The sequence below is a fragment of the Strongyloides ratti genome, scaffold srae_chrx_scaffold0000002 (assembly GCF_001040885.1).
Source record: "Strongyloides ratti genome assembly S_ratti_ED321, scaffold srae_chrx_scaffold0000002".
NCBI classification, from domain to species: domain Eukaryota; kingdom Metazoa; phylum Nematoda; class Chromadorea; order Rhabditida; family Strongyloididae; genus Strongyloides; species Strongyloides ratti.
In genome coordinates, this window is record NW_020171510.1 from 58427 (window position 1) to 82043 (window position 23617).

The 23617-nt window shown below is 20.6% G+C and overlaps 5 protein-coding genes across 5 annotated transcripts; 1 reads left to right on the top strand and 4 right to left on the bottom strand.

Annotated features, from left to right (window-relative positions):
* Positions 1–221: 221 nt before the first annotated feature.
* Positions 222–701, bottom strand: SRAE_X000101100 (Hypothetical protein; the record flags this gene model as incomplete). The annotated part of the gene is made up of 2 exons (XM_024642695.1): positions 222–374; positions 423–701. The coding sequence occupies 2 exons, from the start codon at positions 699–701 to the stop codon at positions 222–224; spliced, it is 432 nt and encodes a 143-aa protein (XP_024498471.1).
* A 569-nt stretch (positions 702–1270) lies between these two features.
* Positions 1271–3365, bottom strand: SRAE_X000101200 (Galactose oxidase/kelch, beta-propeller domain and WD40/YVTN repeat-like-containing domain-containing protein; the record flags this gene model as incomplete). Its single annotated transcript, XM_024643806.1, has 2 exons — positions 1271–3201; positions 3257–3365. 2 exons carry the CDS (start codon positions 3363–3365, stop codon positions 1271–1273), a joined length of 2040 nt encoding a protein of 679 aa, XP_024498472.1.
* A 9080-nt stretch (positions 3366–12445) lies between these two features.
* SRAE_X000101300 (Hypothetical protein) lies at positions 12446–13977 on the bottom strand (the record flags this gene model as incomplete). Its single annotated transcript, XM_024644917.1, has 3 exons — positions 12446–12643; positions 12689–13794; positions 13854–13977. The coding sequence occupies 3 exons, from the start codon at positions 13975–13977 to the stop codon at positions 12446–12448; spliced, it is 1428 nt and encodes a 475-aa protein (XP_024498473.1).
* A 6605-nt stretch (positions 13978–20582) lies between these two features.
* On the top strand, positions 20583–20837 carry SRAE_X000101400 (Hypothetical protein; the record flags this gene model as incomplete). The annotated part of the gene is made up of 1 exon (XM_024645474.1): positions 20583–20837. The coding sequence occupies one exon, from the start codon at positions 20583–20585 to the stop codon at positions 20835–20837; it is 255 nt and encodes an 84-aa protein (XP_024498474.1).
* Positions 20838–23058: 2221 nt separating this feature from the next.
* SRAE_X000101500 (Hypothetical protein) lies at positions 23059–23617 on the bottom strand (the record flags this gene model as incomplete). Its single annotated transcript, XM_024645585.1, has 3 exons — positions 23059–23208; positions 23261–23470; positions 23513–23617. 3 exons carry the CDS (start codon positions 23615–23617, stop codon positions 23059–23061), a joined length of 465 nt encoding a protein of 154 aa, XP_024498475.1.

Here is a 23617-nt window from a genome sequence, read left to right on the forward strand (position 1 = left end):
TTTGTTTAAAATTATATAATATATTTTAAAATATTATAGTATATATTTTACCAATTATATCTTAAGAATAAAAATATTTTATATGTATATGTTATTATAATTCTTATACATTTTGCAGGTTGTTAAGATTAATTCAAAATTATAAATGTTGTAACAAATTATTATTCTAATAATTATTATATTTAAATTTTAAATTATATAAAAGAAAAAAAAAATTTATATTAAATTATATAGTTATAAAGATTTGTTAAAAAAATTATTATTAATAGAGAAATTGAAAAAGTTAAAAAATTTGAATTGTTACATAAATTTGTGTTACAGCAACATGTTGTTACATTTTGTATGCCAGCATTTAAGCATTTATTAGAAACATTCTATAAAAAAAATGTTTAAAATATAGTTTTTTTAAAATATATACTTACTTCACAAAGATTTAATGTATCTGTTCCACAACTATATTCAATAATAACTTTCGCTTCTTCACTTCTATCTGTATGAATAATTGTCATATTTGAACAATAAGACAAACTACATCTAATAGACATTAAATTTTCAATCCATTCTTCATTCCAGTATTGTACTTTTTGCCCAACATAACATTGTAGTTTAGATCCATTTGTAGGATCATCATTTGATTGAATTTGAATAATATTTATTGAGATTATTAGAAAAAAACAATTAAAAAATGAATTTAATAACATTAATATTATATTAATATAAATTGCATATATATAAATATTCTTATTATATTAATACACATGTTTATAACTTTAACACCATTTTAAAATATATACTTATCAATAAAATATGTATAATCAAATTTTGTTTGAAAAAAAACTTTTAATCTATTCTATAATAAATATTTTATTAGATTTTGTCGGTTTATTTCTATTAAGCTTAATTTTTATTGTAATATTTGTCATCTCATAAAAACGATAACTTCAAAAAATATGTATATTTTAAATAAAATTAATTTTTAAGATGAGTAATCTTGTTAAGCTTAAAATATTTCCTACTTTTATGCTTAAAATTATTATGTGATATGATAACTTATCAATTTTAAATGTAATTGTTTTGTTTGAAATAATACGTTTAATTTCTTTTATAAGGAGAATTAAAGAATATGTATTAAAAATTAAATATAATTAATGATAAAATATTTAAGTTATTAAAACATATTTTTTTATATCATTTTATTTTAACACTTATTAAAAATTGAAGTGATATTTTAAAAATTTACAAAAAACAGATAAATTGTAGTAATGTATTCTCATTCATCATCAAGATTAATTATAACTGTTTGCTCAAATATTCCAGTACCAGGATTACCATAAACAAGTCTGTTCTTGTAATTATCAAAAAATATAAAAAGTACATTATTAGAATTGTTAGGTATATTAACATCAATTTTTTTCCAACATGGTCCATTTTCTGTGGTAAAATCGATAGCATAAATGTCACCTGAATAAATTGAATCTGACATTCCTTGTCGAATTTGTCCAGTCATTTGAAGCCAATATCCTTTATGAGGTGCTAATTGATGAACTGAAGCACCAGAAAATGAAAATTGTGGTTCATCTTCATTAGTAGTAATTTCAATAATTTTTGCATCACGTTTAACAAGATCAAAAGATATTAAATTACTCTTATTCCACATAAAACCACATCCTTCATGTCCATAAAGAACATAAACAAAATCACCAAATGCTACACCACTTATTGGTTTACCACAATATACATCATCAAATTGTTTACTACAAATTTCATAAAATTCATTTTTTGAAATATCCAATTCATAAAGTGAATATGTATTACCACTATATATAACATAAAATTTATTTCCATAACTTATTCCATCAATTTCAATCATTTTACAAATTTTATTAATATCATATGATCCTTTAGTACTATTTTCTTTTTTAAAAACAGATACCCATTGAAAATTATTTGTATCAAGTTTGTATAATTCCTCAAAACTAATATGATCATATGGATTAAATAAAGCAATATATAATTCATTTTGTGAAACAAATACAGATTCAAATAACTCATCATCACAATCAATTCCTTTAATTTCATGTTCATTTGTTGTTTCTAATTTATTTTGAAGTAAATCAAAAATATAAATTTTTTTGTTTTTACGTATTATACTTTGTGGCATTGTCATATTACTATTATAAATTAATTCTTTTCCTAAGATATATAATTTATTATTCATATGATATACAGCAACATCATTTAAAGTATCACCAAATGGTCCTGTTAATTTTTTAACAATTTTACTTGCATCATCAAAATTTAATGTTTGAACAAATATACCTGATTCTAAAGATCCATGATATAACATATTATTTGAAGTAATAACATCAGCAAAATATTGTACACCTTGTTCACCTATTTGTGAAACTGTATTAAAAAGTTTTCTCCATCTTGGTTTTTCACTTTGTAAATTTTCTAATACCCAAATTGAACCATCATAAGTAACTCTACCCATTCCAGCTCCATTTGTCCATCCTCTTTTAACTATTATACAATCTTTATCTTTTAAATAATGAGCAAATGTTAAAAGACCAACATTAATACCAAAAAATCCACCATTTCCAAGTTCAATAAATTTTCCTTCTTTGTTATCAATATTTAAACGATACATTTTGTTATAAAAATGCATAAATCCACATCCATGACAACCACCAAAACAATCAACAATACCATTATGATATATAGCTTGAGTAATAATTGATCTTGACTCATTTTCTTCACTTGATAATGTAAATAAATTTTCAACATTTCCATTACTTACATCAATTGAAAGTAAAATTATATCTCCATTATATGAAACAACTGAATAAGCTTTATTACCTTGGCAACTATTAGCAATAATGACATTAGCTATTCCATGATTATTTTTACTTTTTAAATTAGTATCACCTGTAAGTGAAAAAATAAATTCCCAGGAATATTTTGACATATCCCATTTATAAAGTTTATTAAAAGAAACAGCTTTACTCTTGTTATAAAGTAACATATATAAATTTTCACCACATGTAAATATAATTTCTTCAGTTAACTCATCTTCATTAATAGCTTCAATTTTATCTTTTCCAGTTTCAATAAAAACATTTTTTTCACTATCAAAAATTGAAAAATTTCCTCCACGATGTGTTATAAAATGTCCCCAATTAATTGATGGTTGTTCAAAATCTATATAAAAATAAATATACGTAATATATAATATTTCAAAATAATTATTACTTACGTTTAGTTTCAAAAAAGTAAATATATTTTTCTAAAACAATGTAATCAAAACGCGCTTTAGGATTATCCCATTTTTTAAAATCACATATTTTAGTTTCATAAGAATCCATTATTAAAAAATTATTCTTCGAGATATCTATAATAAAAAAAAATTGTTTTATAAAAATATTTTAAAAAAAATGTGCAACAAAATCAATGTTTAGTAAATGAAAATAAAATTTTATAAATCACATTTTATATATAATATTAATATGAGTCATAACGTCTGTGTATTTAAATTAAAATTACTCTTGTAAACATTTGTTTGCTCTTATTAAATATATATTTTTAAAGAAAAGTATTTTAAAAGAGTATATTAATAGATAATATTTTTAATATGAGTAGATAACAAAAATATTAATAAAGAAACATATTTACAAATTATATTTTTAACTATTTATGTTCTCTTTGTAAATTTTTGTTATTTTGTAATATATTTTTGTATAATATTACATTTATAGCAATAGTTTAATTATTATCATATTTTTAGTATCTTTTATATATAAATATATATACAGATAGTGTCTTTCAAAATGTAGAAATAATATATTTACAAAGGAAAGATTTTACTTATATACCTGTATAAATAAATTTAACTATTTGATAAATAAAAAAAAAATATTGCGCAATATGTAAAAATAATGGTAAGTGTATTTGTTTATTTGCTAGATATTTACATTGTTAGTAACCACCGTTCCAAAATAAATAATAATTGATTTTTGCTTGAAATTTTATATATGTATAGGAAATATCATTTTTTTAATGAAAATATTTAAATACAATATTTTTGAATGGTATAGAAATTTAAATTATATAATGCTATAAAAATCTTATTTATAATATATTATATAAAATTGTTTCATATAAAATGACGGTATTATTATCATTTATAAAAATAGAAGAAGATAAATAGACAAATTTAGTCAAAAAAAAAGTTTTAAAATAATTTTAATAAAAATTTTCAAAAATTTTAAATGATTTTATAGTAAAAAAATATTTTTATTATATTTGATTATTAATACAAATTTATTAGTATAAAATGTAAGATATTTAATATAAATCAAACAAATTTTACAAACATTAGTTTTAAAGTGCCTAGAAAGTTGTTAAATTAATGTTTTATTAAAGAAATAATGTAAATTTATTTGATACAGATAAGTATTTATTTAAATATATAGCAAAAAAAAGTAAAAGTAGACAAACAAATTTGATGACAACGTTTAAAAAATAATAAAGTAAAAAATTTTTTTAGAATCCATAAAATTTTTTAATTCAGTGATTTTAATTTATAAAAAAATAGTTAAAAAATTTATGAGAAAAAGTTTTGTTTACAATTAAATAATTGAATAAACACATTGATTTGCTATTTAACATATTTTATGAAATTAATTTTTTTAATGAATAATACTAAAAGATCTTATATTAAGTTTTTGTTGAATAATTATATTGCCTTTGTAAGAATTTTAATCTGCAAATCTTATTTCGTAAAATTAACTTTATATTATTTTTTTAATAAACTTTTTTACCTGTGTATCTATACTATAAATACTATTTATTCAAAATAGATTATTAACTAGATTAAATTTATAAAATATAAGTTGACCAAAAAGATTTTAAAAAGTATTTTAAATTATTTTTTTATAAACATTTATTAATATATAATTTTACTTAAAATTTTGTCAAAATAAAAAATTAAAACAATATATTTTTTTTAAAATGAAAAAATATATTGAGGCAAATTATTATTAAAATAAATATATTTAATTAACGTCTTTAAACATTTTATGATAATATATTTTTTTGTGCAAACATATAATTTAAAAAATGTTAATAAAAACATTTGATTTTTTAATTATTTATTACTCATAAAATTGCATAATAGATGTTTTTAAAAAGTTGCTACATAAATAATTATTTTTGTCTCATATATTTTATACATATAAATAGATTTAAATAATATATTATACATATTTTTATATAAATAAATATCACCACATCCTTTTTATTTCTAACTATTTTTTTATAATTATCACGATATCCTTAAATATATATAGGCGAGTATTGAGTAGGTGAAATTTTTTTCAATTTTTAAATATTTAAATAACTTTTCTAATAGAAAAAAACATGCTGATTACGAAAAACGTAATCATTTTAAAAAAAAATTTCATCTTCATATAGTAAAAGCTTCAAGAACGCAAAAAAATAACTTTTTTATTTTTAATAATTTTAACATAAAATTTTGTACATAGGTAAAAAATGGCCAAAAAATTTGTTTTTCATAATAAAAAGATAAAAAAATTTACATCTAAAGCCTTATTTGGTCAAACAAAAATTTTAAATGGCCATAACTTTTTCCAAAAATGGAAATTTGAGAAAATGAAAAAAACGACTGGGCGTATTTAAATTCTCTATCGAATGACTGTGGATTCATAATTCCATGATCACTGGTCCCAGAGTTACTCAGGTAAGTTTGTTTTTTATGAATTTTTTAAACCTTTATTTGCATATAACTTTTTTCCTATTAAATATTTTTTTATGAAATTTTAAAAATTAGCTTAGTTTTAGCATAAGGATTCTTTTGGCATAAATAGAATATAAAAATGTTAATTTCTTCATTCTCAAATCAAACTCAAAGTAAACCCAAAAAAACCTTAATATGGTCATAACTTTTTTTTGAATAAAAATTTTAAAAAATACTCAAGTAAACATTTGTAGATATTTAAATTTTGCATAAAATGATTGCGATTTCATAACATTGGGACTATTGGTTCTCGAAATAATCTAAAAATAGTGTTTTTTTTTTTATTTTTCTATAAGAATGTTTAAAATTAATATTTTTAAGAACAATTTTTTTATATAGCTTAATTTTGGCCAGGAAATTTGTTTTTTGCAAAAAAAAAATAAAAAAAATATTTTTAACTGGTCCAAATTAGACCCAAAGTAAATTTTAAATGGCCATAACTTTGTTCAAAAATGGAAATTTGAGAAAATGAAAAAAACGACTGGGCGTATTTAAATTCTCTATCGAATGACTGTGGATTTATAATTTTGTGACCTCTGGTCCCAGAGTTACTTAGGTAAGTTTGTTTTTTTTGAATTTTTTAAACTTTTATTTGCTTATAACTTTTTTCCTATTAAATATTTTTTTATGAAATTTTAAAAATTAGCTTAATTTTGGCCAGTAAATTTGTTTTTTGCAAAAAAAAAATAAAAAAAATATTTTTAACTGGTCCAAATTAGACCCAAAGTAAGCTTTAAATGGCCATAACTTTGTTCAAAAATGGAAATTTGAAAAAATGAAAAAAACGACTGGGCGTATTTAAATTCTCTATCGAATGACTATGGATTCATAATTTTATGACCACTGGTCCCAAAGTTACTCGGTAAAGTTTATTTTTTACAAATTTTTATATACAGTTTTTTTTTAAAATTTTATATTTAAAAAAAATATTTTCAAGCCAAATTTTAAATTTAGCTTCATTTTGGCCGAGATATAGCCGAGAAATTATTTTTTAATAAAAACAAATTGAAAACATAGACTTTATTTAGTCTATATTTGGCACAAACAAAATTCAATGCAAGTTTAAAATGGCCAAATTTTTTATTTATATTAATATTTTAAAAAATATAAAAAGTAATTTGAAGATACTTTTATTGTTTATTAAATAAATATAATTTCATAACATGTGGACCAGAAAACTTCAAGATATTAAAAAACCATTTATTTAAAGTAAATTTAAAGAGGCTACTTTTAAAACGAAATATTTATAGACCAAATTTTTAAATAAACATAATTTTTATTAAAATGAAAAATTCAATTTAAACTTATTTAATATGATATATATAATACTGATTATTATTTTTAAAAAATAAATAAAATATTTTTTAAATTATTTATACTAAATTTGGCTTTTTTCATATTATAAAAAATCCTTTTTTATAAAAAATAAAAAGTTTATCCTAAATATATATAGGCGAGTATTAAGTAGGTGAAATTATTTTTAATTTTTAAATATTTTAATAACTTTTCTAATAGAGAAAAACACACTGATTACGAAAAACGTAATCATTTTTTATTTTTAGTATTATTTCAATTGTTAAAAATATAATAAATGTAATTGGCACTATTTTTTAAAACAATAGTCTAAATATATTTTTAAAAACAGGAAGATACATAAGAAAACGTTTAAAAAAGTTTTAAACAATTCAACTAATGAGATAATGTATAATAAAGAACATTTTGATTTAATAAAATTGATAATTTATCAAATAATCATAAGTTAGTTCCTATCTTATTTTCTATTATTAAAAATTTTTTAAATTAAAAAATATTAAAAAATTTATAATAATAATGTTGTATATATTAATATAAAAAAAAATTTAAATATAACAAAAGGAGTTTTTTTTTAAATTAATAAAATTTNAGGTGCTTCTGGGTATGAGCATTTGAAAGTGAACCATAAATATAATTTTGTGGATCCACTGACAAATGCTCATACCCAGAACATTGAAAGGGTATGGAGATCCGTAAAAGAAAGGTCCAAGAAACATAATGGAACCCATAGAAGCATGTTGGACGGATACATGCACGAATTTTCATGGAGAAGAAAAAATAAAAATAATGAATTCCAGTCCATATTAAGGGATATTATTATTTTTAATAACTTTTCTAATAGAGAAAAACACGCTGATTACGAAAAACGTAATCATTTTTTATTTTTAGTATTATTTCAATTGTTAAAAATATAATAAATGTAATTGGCACTATTTTTTAAAACAATAGTGTAAATATATTTTTAAAAACAGGAAGATACATAAAAAAAACGTTTAAAAAAGTTTTAAACAATTCAACTAATGAGATAATGTATAATAAAGAACATTTTGATTTAATAAAATTGATAATTTATCAAATAATCATAAGTTAGTTCCTATCTTATTTTCTATTATTAAAAATTTTTTAAATTAAAAAATATTAAAAAATTTATAATAATAATGTTGTATATATTAATATAAAAAAAAATTTAAATATAACAAAAGGAGTTTTTTTTTAAATTAATAAAATTTTTAATTTGCTGCAAAAACTTTTGATTTTTTTTATAGAGCGCGGAACGCGCCTTTTAACAAGGGGGGGGCGAAGCCTCCCCCTTGTTAATAAAGTTTATTACTATAATTTAATATTTTTTAAATTATTTTTGAGTTTATTTTTATATTTACTTCAATTAGTCATAATTTACTTATTTATTTATATGTTCAAAATTAAATAAATAAAAAGATTACAATAAAACAAATTAAGGTAAACAATATTTTTTTGAATTATGTTTTCTTATAAATAGTAAAAAATTAAGCGATATAATGTTTAGATATATTACTAATGGCAAATAATATCACATTGAATATAAATGTTATAACCAATTAAAAGGAAAGTTAATTTGTAATATAATTTTTTAATAATTGTTAAAATGACTATTCAAATATTTATATAAATTAAAAAAATTAAATTAATATAACATCAAATATTTCACCCTCATTTTCTTCAACATTTACTTATTCTTCATAATCATCTTTAGCATTCGTCATTTTCTTCATAAACTTTATTTTTTCATAGTCTTTATCATCTTCGTAATCTTTTTTGTTTTCATACTTTCTATCGTTTTCTTTATTATTCTCTTCATATCTATTTTATAAAATAGCTCATATACTTTTTTTATTTCAATCATGTTGTTGTATGCATAAATATCCATACTCTGATTATTATTTTTCAGAATAAAAATTTTTATAATCTATAATTAGATTAATAACCTTATACCAAGTAACTATTTGAAATGTAAACTTTTTCTAAAAATATAGCATAGAATTTAAAGTAAAAAATAAAACACATACCATTCTTTGTAATCATAGCTGTGGAACAGATTATGTATTCAACACTGGCAAATAGACTAAAAACAAAATTAACATTTTTTAAAATTATGCAAAGCATATATTTATGTACATTATGATTTATCAACGTAAAGAAAACATGTAATTTCTGTTGTAGATTCTAAAACATAAAAATATTATTATGTTCAATACGTCTACCAAATCTTTCTTTAATAAATATTGTATAAATCATATTCAACATATTATTGATAGTTTTGATAATATTCTCTACTTCTGATGTATATTTTTCATAATTTTAATTATTTTTATAAATGCATTTAATTGCTTTATTTATAAATGTGTTAACATTTTTATTAAAAATGCAAATAATAGAAAGCAAGTGTTTCAAATAAAGTATTGGAACAAATGGTATTCTAAAGCAAAATGATTGGTAAAATATATTTTCATAATTTTACTTTTAGTCTTCTTTGTTACAAATATTTTCAAAAAATTAATACTTTACATATAAACAAAATTTATTAAATTAATAGAATTCAAAATATACATTACAAGTTTTTTATTTTTTGCCAAAAATACTTCATCTATACATGGATTTGATTTATACAACCATAAAAGAATAATATTAGGCTGTCCCATATGAAATGAGCCACTTATACTAAAAAAGTTTAAGCACGCATAAATCAAAGATAAATAAATATTTTTATTAAAAATAACAACCATTACAATCTACACATTTTTGCCAACTCAATGGTAATTTATTTATTTCATTTGAATAAAAACTGCTGTCTCTGGAGCTAATAAAGTCTTCAAAGGCAGATTTTATAGCTTCTTTGTTTTTGAAGACTTTCTCCTTCAGAAATTGGTCTAATTGCTTGAAAAAATAAAAGTCAGTTGGAGAAAAATTAGGAGAATAAAGAGGATGAGGGAGAGTTTCATATTTTAATTCGTTCAGCTTCTGAAGTGTGATTCTTGAAACATGTGGGCGCGCATTGTCATGAAGAAGAATCGGCCCTTTTTAATTGACTAAAGATGACCTTTTTTGGGACAATTTTTGGTGAACTTTATCTAATAATTGACATTAGACTTCAGAATTGATAGTTTTATCAGGATTCAGAATATCATAGTTACGAAGTCTCTCACATGACCGCCAAACATTAACTAATAATTTCTTTGCCGTTTATTGAGGTTTTTGAAACAGTTTTGTATCTTCATTCTTACCCAACCAATAGTCATTACGTTTCCTGTTGTCTAGAGAATCCATTTTTTATCATACGTTACGATTCTATCCAAAAATAGTTCAATTTTGTTCTTCAAAAAAAGAAAAGAACAAGTTTCAAGACGACACATATTTTGAATTTCCGTCAGTTTATAGATTATCCATTGATCTAACTTTTTTACTTTGCTGCAATTGACGTGAAACGCTAGGTTTTGAAACTTCTAATGTTTCAGCAGTTTCTCTAATCGTTTGACGTGAGTTGGTTTTTGCTACGCGCTTCAGCTTTTCGTTATCAACCACTGAATCCGGTCTTCTATGCTTTTCATTCTCAAAACTTTCATCTCTTTTGAATTTCTTGAACCATCTTTTAGCAGTCGCACCGATAAAAATATTCTTTTCAGAAGCTTAATTTATATTTTGTGTGCTGTTTTTGAAGCACTTGTCACTCTTTTTACCTCAAGAAAAGAATACGAATTTATTATATAGAAGGCATTTTAATAAATTGATAAAAAGAAGTTGATAATTTGGATTTTATTTTATGATTCTCATGTTATTTTGTAGTGGAGATTAGGATGAATAAAGCGTGATGCTTGACATCATTTTATCATTACTAGTTTGTTAATAATATCTGTTTAACTGTTGCGTATATAAAATGGCTCATTACATGTGGGACAAACTAGTAAAAAAATTTTTTTATTTTAAAATTTGTAGGAGATTAATAAATTTGTGTAAATAATTCTTTAAAATGACACAAAGTTTCAATTTTATTATCATGAATGTAAAATAAACTTTAAAAAAAATTTTTAATGCCAAATATATACCATTTTAACGTAAGAAAATTTTTATTTATCATATTCATGTAATTACAGAAGTATAAAAATTAAGTTATTATGAAAAAATCAAATTTATAACTAAAAATGGAATTATTGATAACTAGTGCAAATGCTTTATCCGAAAAAAATTTAACAATTTCAAATATTTTAATAATATCCTGAATTTTTGTATCATTGAAATGAAGCATGTTATTGACTTTTCTCTTTAAATATTGTTTTCAACGTCAACACAACGGAATAAAATTACTTGATCCAAATTTCTAGTATAATTATTCAATTGAATCAAAGTTATATCTGCAAATTTTTAAATTACAAAACAAAACTTATATTAAATAAATCTTATATAAATTATCAACACTTTCGATATTTTAAAACTTATCAGAAGTATTAATAAAACGTTTTATTTGGTTAAAGTAGCAGTAAAGATAAGTTAGTTAATATTTTTTAAAGAGAATGTTATTCACAATAGGTTCTGTAAAAAAAACAAAAAAAGTGATAATTGAATAATATTTAGTAAAAATGATGGTAATAAAATAATCTTATTTGATAATTAACTTTTTAATAATATAATGATATTACATATATTTTAGTTTAATTTATATATTAGACAATTTTATCATTTTTAAATAAATTTATCTTTTTGATAAAAAGATGTATTATAAATCTATTTTATAACCCTTAAAGCTTTTATTTGTAATGACAAATTAATTAAAAAGAATAATAAAATTATTATATTATTAAATAATAATTTATTTAATATATAAAGTAATAAAAAAGCAACAAATATAAATATATATAAAAGGGTTGAAAAAACATTATTATATTTTATAGTTTATTATGCATTATTTTTAGTAAAAAATTTTTTATTGAACAAACGATAAAGTTAATAGAACAATTTAACAATAAGATTCTATCATATAAATATAATTTTCCTATTTTATTATCCTTTTTTACATATAAATAATTACCGACTAAAAAAAATGTATTATAAATACAATATAATTTTTCATAAATTTTACTAATTAATTTACTATTTTTACTAAAACGTTTAATACTCAACGTAAATAGTTTTTAATTTTAACAGAAATATTTGAATGATTTTTAAAAAAATTATAATAAACAAAAATATTTAAAAAAAAGTCTAAAGAATTAACCAATTTATATAATAATCATAATATCATAATAGCATACAAAAATTATAATGTATTAAAACAATATATAATTATTAATCAAAAGACATTTTATAGCCCAAGTTTCGACAATATTTTATATAAAGTCTTTCATATTCGACTTTATAAAAAGCAAAACTATTGTATAAATTGAAATTTAAAGTTAATTTCTCATATTGATCATCTGGATTTTCTAATACAAATAGTGTATTCATAATTCTTTTCCATTTACTTACTAAGTAAAAACATTTCTTCTAAAATATAATATATGTATCATAAATAGTTAAAAAAAAACATACCATGTGATAATTTTCAGTCTGAACACTACAAATTGGAAGTACAGCTGAAGCTATTTCTACAAAAATTTCTTTTGTAGAAATATTAAAAGAATTTTTTGAAATATTTTTTTTGATATCATTATTGTCCCAAATAAGAGTTACAAACTTAGTAACAAATTTAAATATTTCAAATACTCTTGAACATTTATAAAGACATTTTGCTTTAGCAGGATTACATAAATTTAATAATGGCATTTTAAGACATTTAATAAGGGCTACAATTTTTTTCATTTTTTTCTCATACTGAATCTTATTAACGTTAGAATTAGTGACAAAAAAGTACATTTCCTTAACCATGTCAGTTGATACATTTTGAAACAATCCCAAAAAATCATTGATAGCGTAGACACAATTTGGTAGTTTTTTAAACGAAGTATTACAACAAAACTCATCAATAAATGTTTTAACCATTAATCTATATTCATATTCTTCATCTTTTGGTATAGTTTCTTTAACTATATTATTCATTTCTGGAGTGTAGTGTAACATTATAACATTGTAAGAAATTAATTTTACAAAATGTTCTGATGCAATCATATATCGTTCTTTAATGCTTGGATGTGTGGCAATTAATATTATAATAGTTAACAAAAGTTTTCTAATTTCAAAAGTAATAGGTGCATTCAAAATATCCAAAAGTTGTTTTTCAATAGAGTTTAAAAGATGAACTCTGTTAAATGATTCATTATACTGTATAAGGTAATATCTTAAAGCCATGTATAAAATTTGTTCTACTCTTTTGAAGAAATTTACTTTTTTATCTAACAAAAGATCATGTATACGACTAAGAGTTGTAGAAGAAAAAGTATTATCAGTATATTTTATGTCATCACAAATTTCCATTTTCATAATATTTTCAAGAAAAAGTTGAGATATTTCATATTTTTCTAAAATAAATTTGAATCCAGGATCATTTAATAGTGGTAATTTTACAAGATTTGTTTCTTCATTACATATTGTATAAACATTTTGTACAACTTCAGAACATGTTGTGTTAGTACCTCCATAAATATAAAGAGTTTTTTCAAATTTTTGAATAGTTTTTTCAATATCTTTATCAGTATGATCTTAAAATGATTAAAAAAAATTAGAGATAATAACAAAACAAGTTTTTCACATTACTCACCTTCCAAGTCATAACTATTGCTGATACTATACTCATGATTATCAAAATTATTATAATCAGATACTGCATTAGCACTATTTCTACCATTTTGAGATTGATCGTTGTTAACAATACGACGGCTCATATCTGAAAAAAAGAATTTTAAATTTTAACATATATCAACAAATTAAGTTAGTAAAAATTCCACAGAATAGTAATTAAAATGTTATTTATATCTTGTTAATGTCACAAAAACTTTTTCATATTACAAAAAAAATTAAAATTATAATTAAATTATAATATAATTTTTTCACAATTTTTTGGAAATATGTTTAATTGAAAAATATTAAATATATTAATTAAATTATAATTTTAGATAAAGTACGATACTCCAAAAAACATTTTTTTAAATTTTTATTGTCTTATGAATATTATATTGAAAAATTATTTAATTAGATTATTCTTACTACACGACAATTACAACAAAACCTTTGAAACAAAAATTGATCAAATGTTTGTCTGAAAAGCAAACTATATTAAAAAAAATATGATTAAAGGTTTTATCACAAACATTTATAAATATTATATTTTATTGTAAAATCAAATTTATTTAAAAATTTTATTTTTGATAAAAACAAATTAATAAAAAAATTTGAAATTTCAATTTTTAATATACGGATGTGCTAGTAGTTTGTAGTGTATATAACTGTTCATTTTTCAAAGTGGCATTTATTTAAATAGTGTTCTATTAAATTATTAAAATCTAAAGTAAAACAAATAAAAATTTATTTATATCTTTTATAAAAGTTCTTGGTTTCTCTTTTATTTTAAATATTACATATGTTGCTTTAATTTTTTTTAGTATTAAAAAATAGTATAACAAAGTATGTATTATCTCCAGAATCTTAAAACGTATCTTGTGGTTGTTTAATATTGTGCAAAAAACAATATCAATTAATTCTAATTATGAACGGTGGGTTTTATAGATTTTTGTAGTTTTAGTGAACTTTTTTGTTTTTTTTTTATATCAAATTATATTTGTTGGTTATGGTTATTAACTTTTAATATCACCGACCAAAGTTATTGCTTGACTTTTCATTGTATGAAGATAGTATCTTAAATTCTGACTGTTTATTTGTTAAAGTTAAAGTATTTATTTGAATTTCTTTTATAAACAGCACATCTTATGTTACTTTTAAGAGAAAAGTATGTTTTTCATAATCCATTACTTTCTATAGTTTCTCAGCACTATTTTTGTCTTGTTATAAATGGAGATTAGGAATTTTTCACTGTTAAAGCATTGATTCCTACAAATGTCAACAAAAATTTAAAATTTTTCAGAAATGATATTTGTTATTTCGTACTTGTTAATACATTTATTCCTGTTGTTTTTGATAGTAAATAATATACTTTTGTGTATAGTAACATAAGTAGTCTGTATATAATTGTACACTTTTTAAAAATAATTATTTTTTTATTGTTATATTCAACAATATTCTTTTTATTCTATCTTCATTGTTAAATCAATTTTTGAAATCCTGATAACAATCGGTAAGTGATTTGTAGAACAGACATTTTACATATGAAAAAAAACTTAATAAAACTGATATATAACACTCATTTTTAAGAAAATACTTTCTAAATAAAGTCGATTTTATTTACAATTTAAAAGGAATTCAAACATTTGAAATGTACTACTATCTTACTGTTAATAAAATTTTAAATATTTTTAATTTAAACTTTTACATAATTGTTTCTACCGATGTTTTTCTTTAACAAATGAGGCTTGTAAGAAGCTAATAGATATTACACAATGTATTGGTAAATAAAAATTTTTACTTATTGTATTGTTTCGGCACATTATAATGAACTGTTAATTACTTAGCTATGATATAGAAAGTAATTGAGCATATTTTTTAATTTATACACAACAATTTTAAGATTTCCTAATTTATTTCTTTCTTAAAAAGTACAATAACCTTTCATAACTCTTGTTTGATTAATAAGTAGAATACCAGACTATAAAGCAAAATTTAAGATTAAAAACAAAAATATCATTAAAAACTGTTATATATTATCTTTATGAATGGACGCACTATAAATATTCCCAAATATTAAGAAAAAATTGCTAATAATAATGATCATAAACTTAAAATAATAACAAAAAATTTAACAGATGAATATTTTGAATTATAAAAAAATTCTTTTACCAACTAAAAAATTTATTGTTAATAATTTTTATCATTGATAACAAAAATACTATAATAAAATTATAACAATTATATAACTTATTTTTTAAATGAAGCTAAAAAAATAAAAATTAAAGATCGTAGAATTAATAATTTGATTTGTTTATCAAAATGCTATTACCACAAACTAAACTACTCGAAAAAAAAAGGTTTACAAAATTTATCTAGATGACAGTAAAAATCATTCTACTAAAAAAAGTCTGAAAAAAAAAATGAAACAATGCTTACTATTACTGAACACATCTATAAATTTTTATATCATTCTTAGTTATGTAAATTCTTTATACAACGAACCATACAATTTTTTCTTTAATGAATTGAATACTTATTAGTGGGTTTAATAATATCGTTTATCTCATATAAATATTCTTTTTTCAAAATAAATTTAATTTATAACTTGTTTATTTTATTTTAATTTCTATTAATATAGATAACAGTATTAATAAATTATTTAAACTTGTAATTCATTTTATAATGTTATCAAATTAACATCAATTGAAAAAATATACTATATTTTTTTTACAAAACTATAAATTTTGATATAAAATGAAAAAATCTTAAAAATGTTTATCACTTAATATATTTTATTGTATTTAATTTTTCAAATATTATTAAGTTTAGTTTTTCTAAGTTTTTAAGTAATTCATTACGAAATTGCACAAAAAATATTGATATATTTCCTATTTTTAGAAAAAAATTTTTTAAACTTTCAATTCAGTTATATGTATAGTCAAAGTATTTTTTCTTTTTTTTTCAAATTATATTACTATTAACTTAAACTTCTCCTAAATATTGTATTTTTTTCAGAAAGAAATGTTTGAAATTAAAAAAATATTTCAAAGATTCGTTTTCACCAATATTTAAATGAAATAAACTTTAAAATGAACCTGGTTTTAAAAACATAAGATTGTTCTGGTATTAAAAAATTGTGTTTGTAATGAAAATAGTCTCTTCAATGATATTTTTGAAAACAATATGATTGTCTAAAATATAAATTAATAATCAAGTTTCTAGTAGGATAAATTTATAATAAAACTCAAATTTATTACAACATTTTTTAGTTATATGTAAGTTTTATGATAAACTTAAATCAAAATAGTTTGATATTGCTCTGTGATTCTGCCATGATATTAACGTTGAATTTTATATAGAAAAATATTACTTTTTCCAAAAATTCATTGTATTATTTCCGTAAATTTAAACAAATCAAAACATTCTTTGTAAAGTTTATTTAAAAAAATGTTTTATAATTTTTTACGATTAAAGCTTAAAAAGAATTGATAACAAAATCTAAGCTTTTTAAGTTGAATAAACTAAATGTTAAATTAATTATATTATTTTGAAAGTTGAATTTTTAATTGAAGTAATATTATTAGATAAAATTTTGTATAAAACAAAAAATGTTGTTAAAGAGTAAAAAATCATAAGTATATTGATTATATAAAAACTACAAAAGCCACCAGGTTCTCAATGGTAATCGCGGTATAGACATCGAAACCTTCCTTAATAAATAATGATTGGAAAGTGAAGAAAGGTCGAAGTCATTAACCAATCAAACCATGGTGACTTAACATCGAAAATGTAGCTTAAATTGAAAGTGAGCAACATGTAAATGATTTTTTTTTTCTACTAAATTTTTTGTAAAATGTTTACACTTATATAAAAATTTTTAATCTCATTTTTAAATTTTATTAATATACATTGTATTAAATGAAAAATTTTTTTTTTGCTTCTTGAAATTAAGTGATTAAAATAAATATTTTTTTTTGCTACCATTCTAATGTACATAAATAACAAGATCGTAAAATGAAAATGTATGTGAATAGAAAGCGATAATTAAAGCTGCAGTAAAAAGAATCGTCTTTCTTAAAAACTGTAGAAGCCAGAACATAGTTTAACAAACTAGAAATTGACCTCACAACAACAATAAAATTCATGTACTGTTGAAAAATTGAATTAGTTTCAATAAAATTCTATCAAAAAAATCTAAAAACAAGCCATTGGATCACTGCCAATTGATGCAATTTCAGGAGAAAAGTGCGCGTAGCCTGATATAATGTGAAATTTTAATAAGATAGAAAGACCAGGAAATATAATGTATATAAATGAAACCGTTATCACAAAAGAGAAAAACAATAGAGAGAGAATTTTACTGCAAAGGTAGCTTTTAGGTGGAATCTGTAGATAAACAGAAGAATGGAAACCTGACTGAAAATGTTAAAAAATAAAATAGAAGAAGAAAATATCATTTTCTCAGAAAGTTTGTAGACTTACAAAATCAGTGATCTTCATATTCATAAATACATTTATTATAAAGTGAATCATAAATATATTTTTATTGGTCATAAATCTGAAGCCAAAATTTAGAAAATTGTAGGAAACTAAAAAATAGAGAAATAAGTATCATCGTGGTATTTCAAGATAAATAATGTAAAACTTTCTAAAGAACGTGGTAGTTTACTATTTACCTGAAATAAAATGTGAATATAGAAAGGATAGATAAAAAGAAAAAATTTAACAAAAAAAATTATCTAGAAGTAATTTTATTTTCTACATTTTAAGTGCTATAGCATATCTGATTCTTTTTATATGTTTGAGATGTTTAAAAATATGTGTTAAAAAAATTAAACAATTTTATCATTTTTATGTCGTTTTTTGCTTTTGATTAGTCGTAATTTTCAAAGTTTAATTTTTTTAATATGACAATGAATAAAAAATTATGCAGTTTTTGATACTTTTTCTATTGATATTAACAATATCAACAATTGATCATTCGTTTTTATGATATAAAATAAAAAAACATTTGTTGATTCTTTAAATTACCTTTTCAAATTTAACATATATAAATATGTAAAATGTTTATAAACTTCAAGTTTGATTAGAATAAAATAAGTTAAGAAAAATTATATTATCATACTAATTATTATGAAAAAAAAAATATATATATATATATAGAGAAAGAGAACTGATAAATAAGAAACATAAGTAAAAAATTTTAAATTTGATATTAACAACTGGTAAAAAGTGTTTAATATAAAAAAAAATTTTTTTATACATGTATATAAACTTTTATATTTACCATTTTATATTTTTTTAAATATTTAATCCATTAAGTTTTTCTGAATATATTATTTTCTGAATTTTTATACCTTCAATTTTTTAAAAAACAATAGAACTTATTATAAAAAAAAAAGTTGCAAAATTTCACAATTTTAAAAGAAACAGTATTTTAGTTAAAATATTTTTATAAAGTCTTTTTATTAATTACAAAACATTTTTATATTAAACTATTATTTTTGTAATATTATTAATTTACTTTTATTGCTCTCATCAAAAATAAATTAAACAGGCTATTTAATATTTTTAATAATATACTTTATTATTTAAATTACAAAATAAGTCTGTAGCTAGAAAAAGGTTACATACTTTTACTAGCACATGTGAAACACATGCTTGTATATATTTGACTTAAAATATAAATTTATAGAAAAAAGTGTAAAAAAGATTCCTACCATTATGGAAAAGCACCAAAATAACTATAAAGGGCAATGTAAAAATATATTTTAAAAACATTTGCTAATATTTTACTGAAAATTCAAGTAAGATCTAAGCTAGATCTTGAGGGGAATTTATGTTATAGGAATTGGTAAACAATTTGAGTTAAAGATATCGGAAAAATAAATTTAAACTTTGTTTTAATGATAAATTTTATCAAGTAGATAACATGTTTTTTTATAGATAATTTGCACCAAAAAAAATTGTAATAGTTTAGATATAAAAAAGTAAATATTATATTTATACTATATTAAGGATGTATAATCCTAACAAATGTTATTGTTTACTTTAAAAATATTATCAAAAGAATTTTTTTAGGTTGTATTATTTTGAAAATTAAAAAAATTGACTCATATTTTTATCTTCTAAAATTTTTGAATCTCTTTTAAACTTCGTCGCCCCTCAATTAATTTTTTTGAAATAAAATTGTTTTTTCAATTTTTTTAATTTTTCTAGCATAAAAAAATACGGGAATCAGAAAAAAAATAATAAAGAAAAAAAAATTTTTTTATCACATAAATAACACTTTTTTAATCTTATTATAATATCATCAAAAAAACAACCCATTTTCATCAAAAAAGCATTTTTTTAAAAAGTAATTAAAAAGAAAGGTAAAATAATTTGGGATTTGATATTTGATTACAAATTTTAACTTTCAACAACTTTAATACACTTACTTACTCAAAACGCTTCTAAAATGGCTTCAATACCACCAATGGATTCTTTAAAAAATATTTTCTTCGACGAAGAGGCAGCCTTCAAATTTCTCCAAGATGAGAAAATATTTTAAAAGGAAATGAATTGTCCTGCATGTGAAGGCACAACTACTTTTCGAAGAGCGAAACTTCTCTTCAGATGCACCAAAAAAAGTTGCAGAAAGAGCATAAATGCCAAGAATGAAACGTTTTTCGCTGGCCAGTGCTTTCCGCTTCGCAAGATCCTTCCCATGGTTTACCTATGGTTGTGGAAGAATCCATCAAATTCCATAAAAAGTCAGTGTGAAGTCAGTAGTGCGACTGTTTGCTCATTTTTGGACTATTTTCGTCAACATGTGGTAGATGCCTTAGAAACCGAAGAATATGTTATCGGTGGAGAAGGCATCGTTGTGGAAATAGATGAAACCAAAATGGGCAAAAGGAAGTACAATAGAGAGCACCCCGTAGATGAAGTCTGGGTTATAGACGGTGTGGAAAAGACATAGGAAAAACGCGTTTTTGCTGTTTCTGTTGAAAAACAGGACAGTGAAACGCTTCTTGACGTTATAAAAAAGCACGTCAAATCTGGCTCCATCATTCACACTGATCTTTGGCGAGGCTACAAAAGAATTGAAGAAATATTAGGGTTCAAGCACTGTACGATAAATCACAGTGTAAGTTTCAAAAATCCAGAAACTGGTATTCATACGAATACCAAAGAAGGAACGTGGAACGGCTTCAAAATAATGATTCTGGCACGGTCACAGACAAAAAAAGACATGGAAAAACATTTATAGAAATTTGCCTGGCGCCGGGCAAATAAAAGAAAATTATGGGCCAGCTTTTTCGATGCTTTACGAGAAGTCGTTTATATTAACAAATAATTATTAATTTATTAATTTTTTTATTTAAAACAATAAAATTTAAAAAAAGTCTTTTTTATTTTGTCGTTTAAATCAAATACATATAAATTGCTATTTTAACTAAAAATAAATAGCTTGGAAAAAAAAGTTTTTTTTATTTTTTTATCAAAAATTATAAAAATATAAAAAAAATACCAATCTGATAAAAAAAAAAAATGTTTATAACGTATTTTTTAATCAAAATAAACAAGGGGGATCCTTATCTAAAATTCAACCCATCATTTTTATGTTATTGTTTAATTCTATATTTAAAGCAGAAAGGTTTTAAATATTAAATTACCATTAAGTTTTATAATATTCTTAATGTTTAAAATTTGATATTTACAATTAATCATGTATCAGAAGAAAAATAACAAACATACAATCTATATTAATTGAGAAAATACCATTAATTTATAAATTATATAAAAATATAAAGTAGTAAAATAAATCTATTTAAAAAATTTTTGAATTTTAATTTATACATTTTATGCTTTGTTTAATACATTTAAAAAATGGCTTTAATTTCAAAAATATTAACATTATTACATATATTTTTATGTGAATAAATATTTTTTTACTTTGAACTGTAAATTGCTCATACATTTAGATTGTTGGTTTTTTCTTGTGTTTTAAACTTTTACTATTAATGTGAGGATATATTTTTATCTTTGACTATTAGTTAATTATTTAAAATTAATTAATGCATTTACAATGAAGTAAAAATTGTTAAAGAACAATAATATTTGTGATAAATTTTCTAGATCATTTTTATATTAAAGCATATACTTAGTTAATTATGAAAATTGTATTTCGAAACATAAAATTTTGAAAATTGATTTTTATTTTTTGTTGAAAAACATTTTATTTTAAATTATAAATTTTAATAATAACTGAGTAGTTTTTTTAAATGTATAAAACAAATTGAAAATATATGAATATGGTAAAAATAATTCTGTTAAAACAATTTAATTTAAACAAACTTAATTTATCTACAAAAATTTACATTGATAAAACAATAATTTATGATTTATATTCAATAAAAAAAAATTTATTTCTAAATGATATGTAAAATTATTGTTTTTTAATTAACAGTTTTCAATTAATAGTATTTCAAATATCAATAAATTTAATTTTTTTATTTGTTGCTTTATTTGACAAAATTGCAAAGGGTATGCTTCAAAGCTAGTATTTTTTGTTTAAAATAAATCATTAGTTTTATAATTTTGTTTTTTAATAATTATTTATTTAAACGCTTATTAATTTTTTATTTAGATTAATTAATATTATCAATACACAATTATAAAAAAAAGAAATAGCTTCAATATTTTATACCAAGTCAACTTAAAATTTTTTTTAATTGTTATTGGATAACGATATCTGATTTATCATATCACAAACAAAGATCTAACTCTTTCCTTCATTCACAAATACACTTTTACTTATCTCAAGAATATTGTTTGTATCCAATAAATACTTTATCAAACTTAGCGTATATTTTTATTATTTAATTTTTTTGGTGATTCTAAAAAAGCTTCTTACGATTTTACATTAGGATTTCATAATATTTTAAAATATATGTTTTAAAAAGATAAAAAAAAAATGATAAATAATTAAAATATTATGTAAAAACAATGAAAAATTTTGCTTTATTTTCACTAATAAAGTAAAATGCAATAAAAAATAAGTTTTTTTTTTTAAATTATGTTGTACCATTTTAAATTGTATAATCATTTTAATTATTAAATTAATAAAATTTTTTGCAAAAAATGACACACACAAATTAAAATATTTAATAATTAAATGAGCCATATTGTGTTTTTTTTTAATTAACAATATTTTGTTTGAACATTTCATGAATATCATAAAACACATTTTTAAAAAAATCTTGAATTTGTTTTGGTGTATATTCTAGATTTGTAAAGTCCTTCTTTATTTCATTCTCAGAAACTATTTCACGCGGAATATTAATATTCTTTAAAATATTTAAAATAGTATATTATTTACTCTTTTATGCAATCACTTACGGACTTTTTCTGGAGCTCTATTACAATTTGTTCATCTTTGTACTTAGCAAGTGCTTGTAACCCTTTTTCAAAGTCATCTTCTTGATTTTCTTTAGTTTTGTTATTTTTTTTAGTTTCAAACTTTTTTTTTTTAACTTTATTTTTTTTTTCAGTAGAATTAGTAATCTTTGCTTGTTTTATCAATGACATTTTATTTTCTACACTGACTCCCTAAAACATATTAGAAGAACTATTGATAAAATTTTTGCTTACATCTATGTCAACAATTTTTTGATAATATTCTACAGCATTTTTTGTCATTTCCAAACTTGGTTTAAAAGTTTTACTTTTTTTAGGAGTAATAAAATCATCAGACAT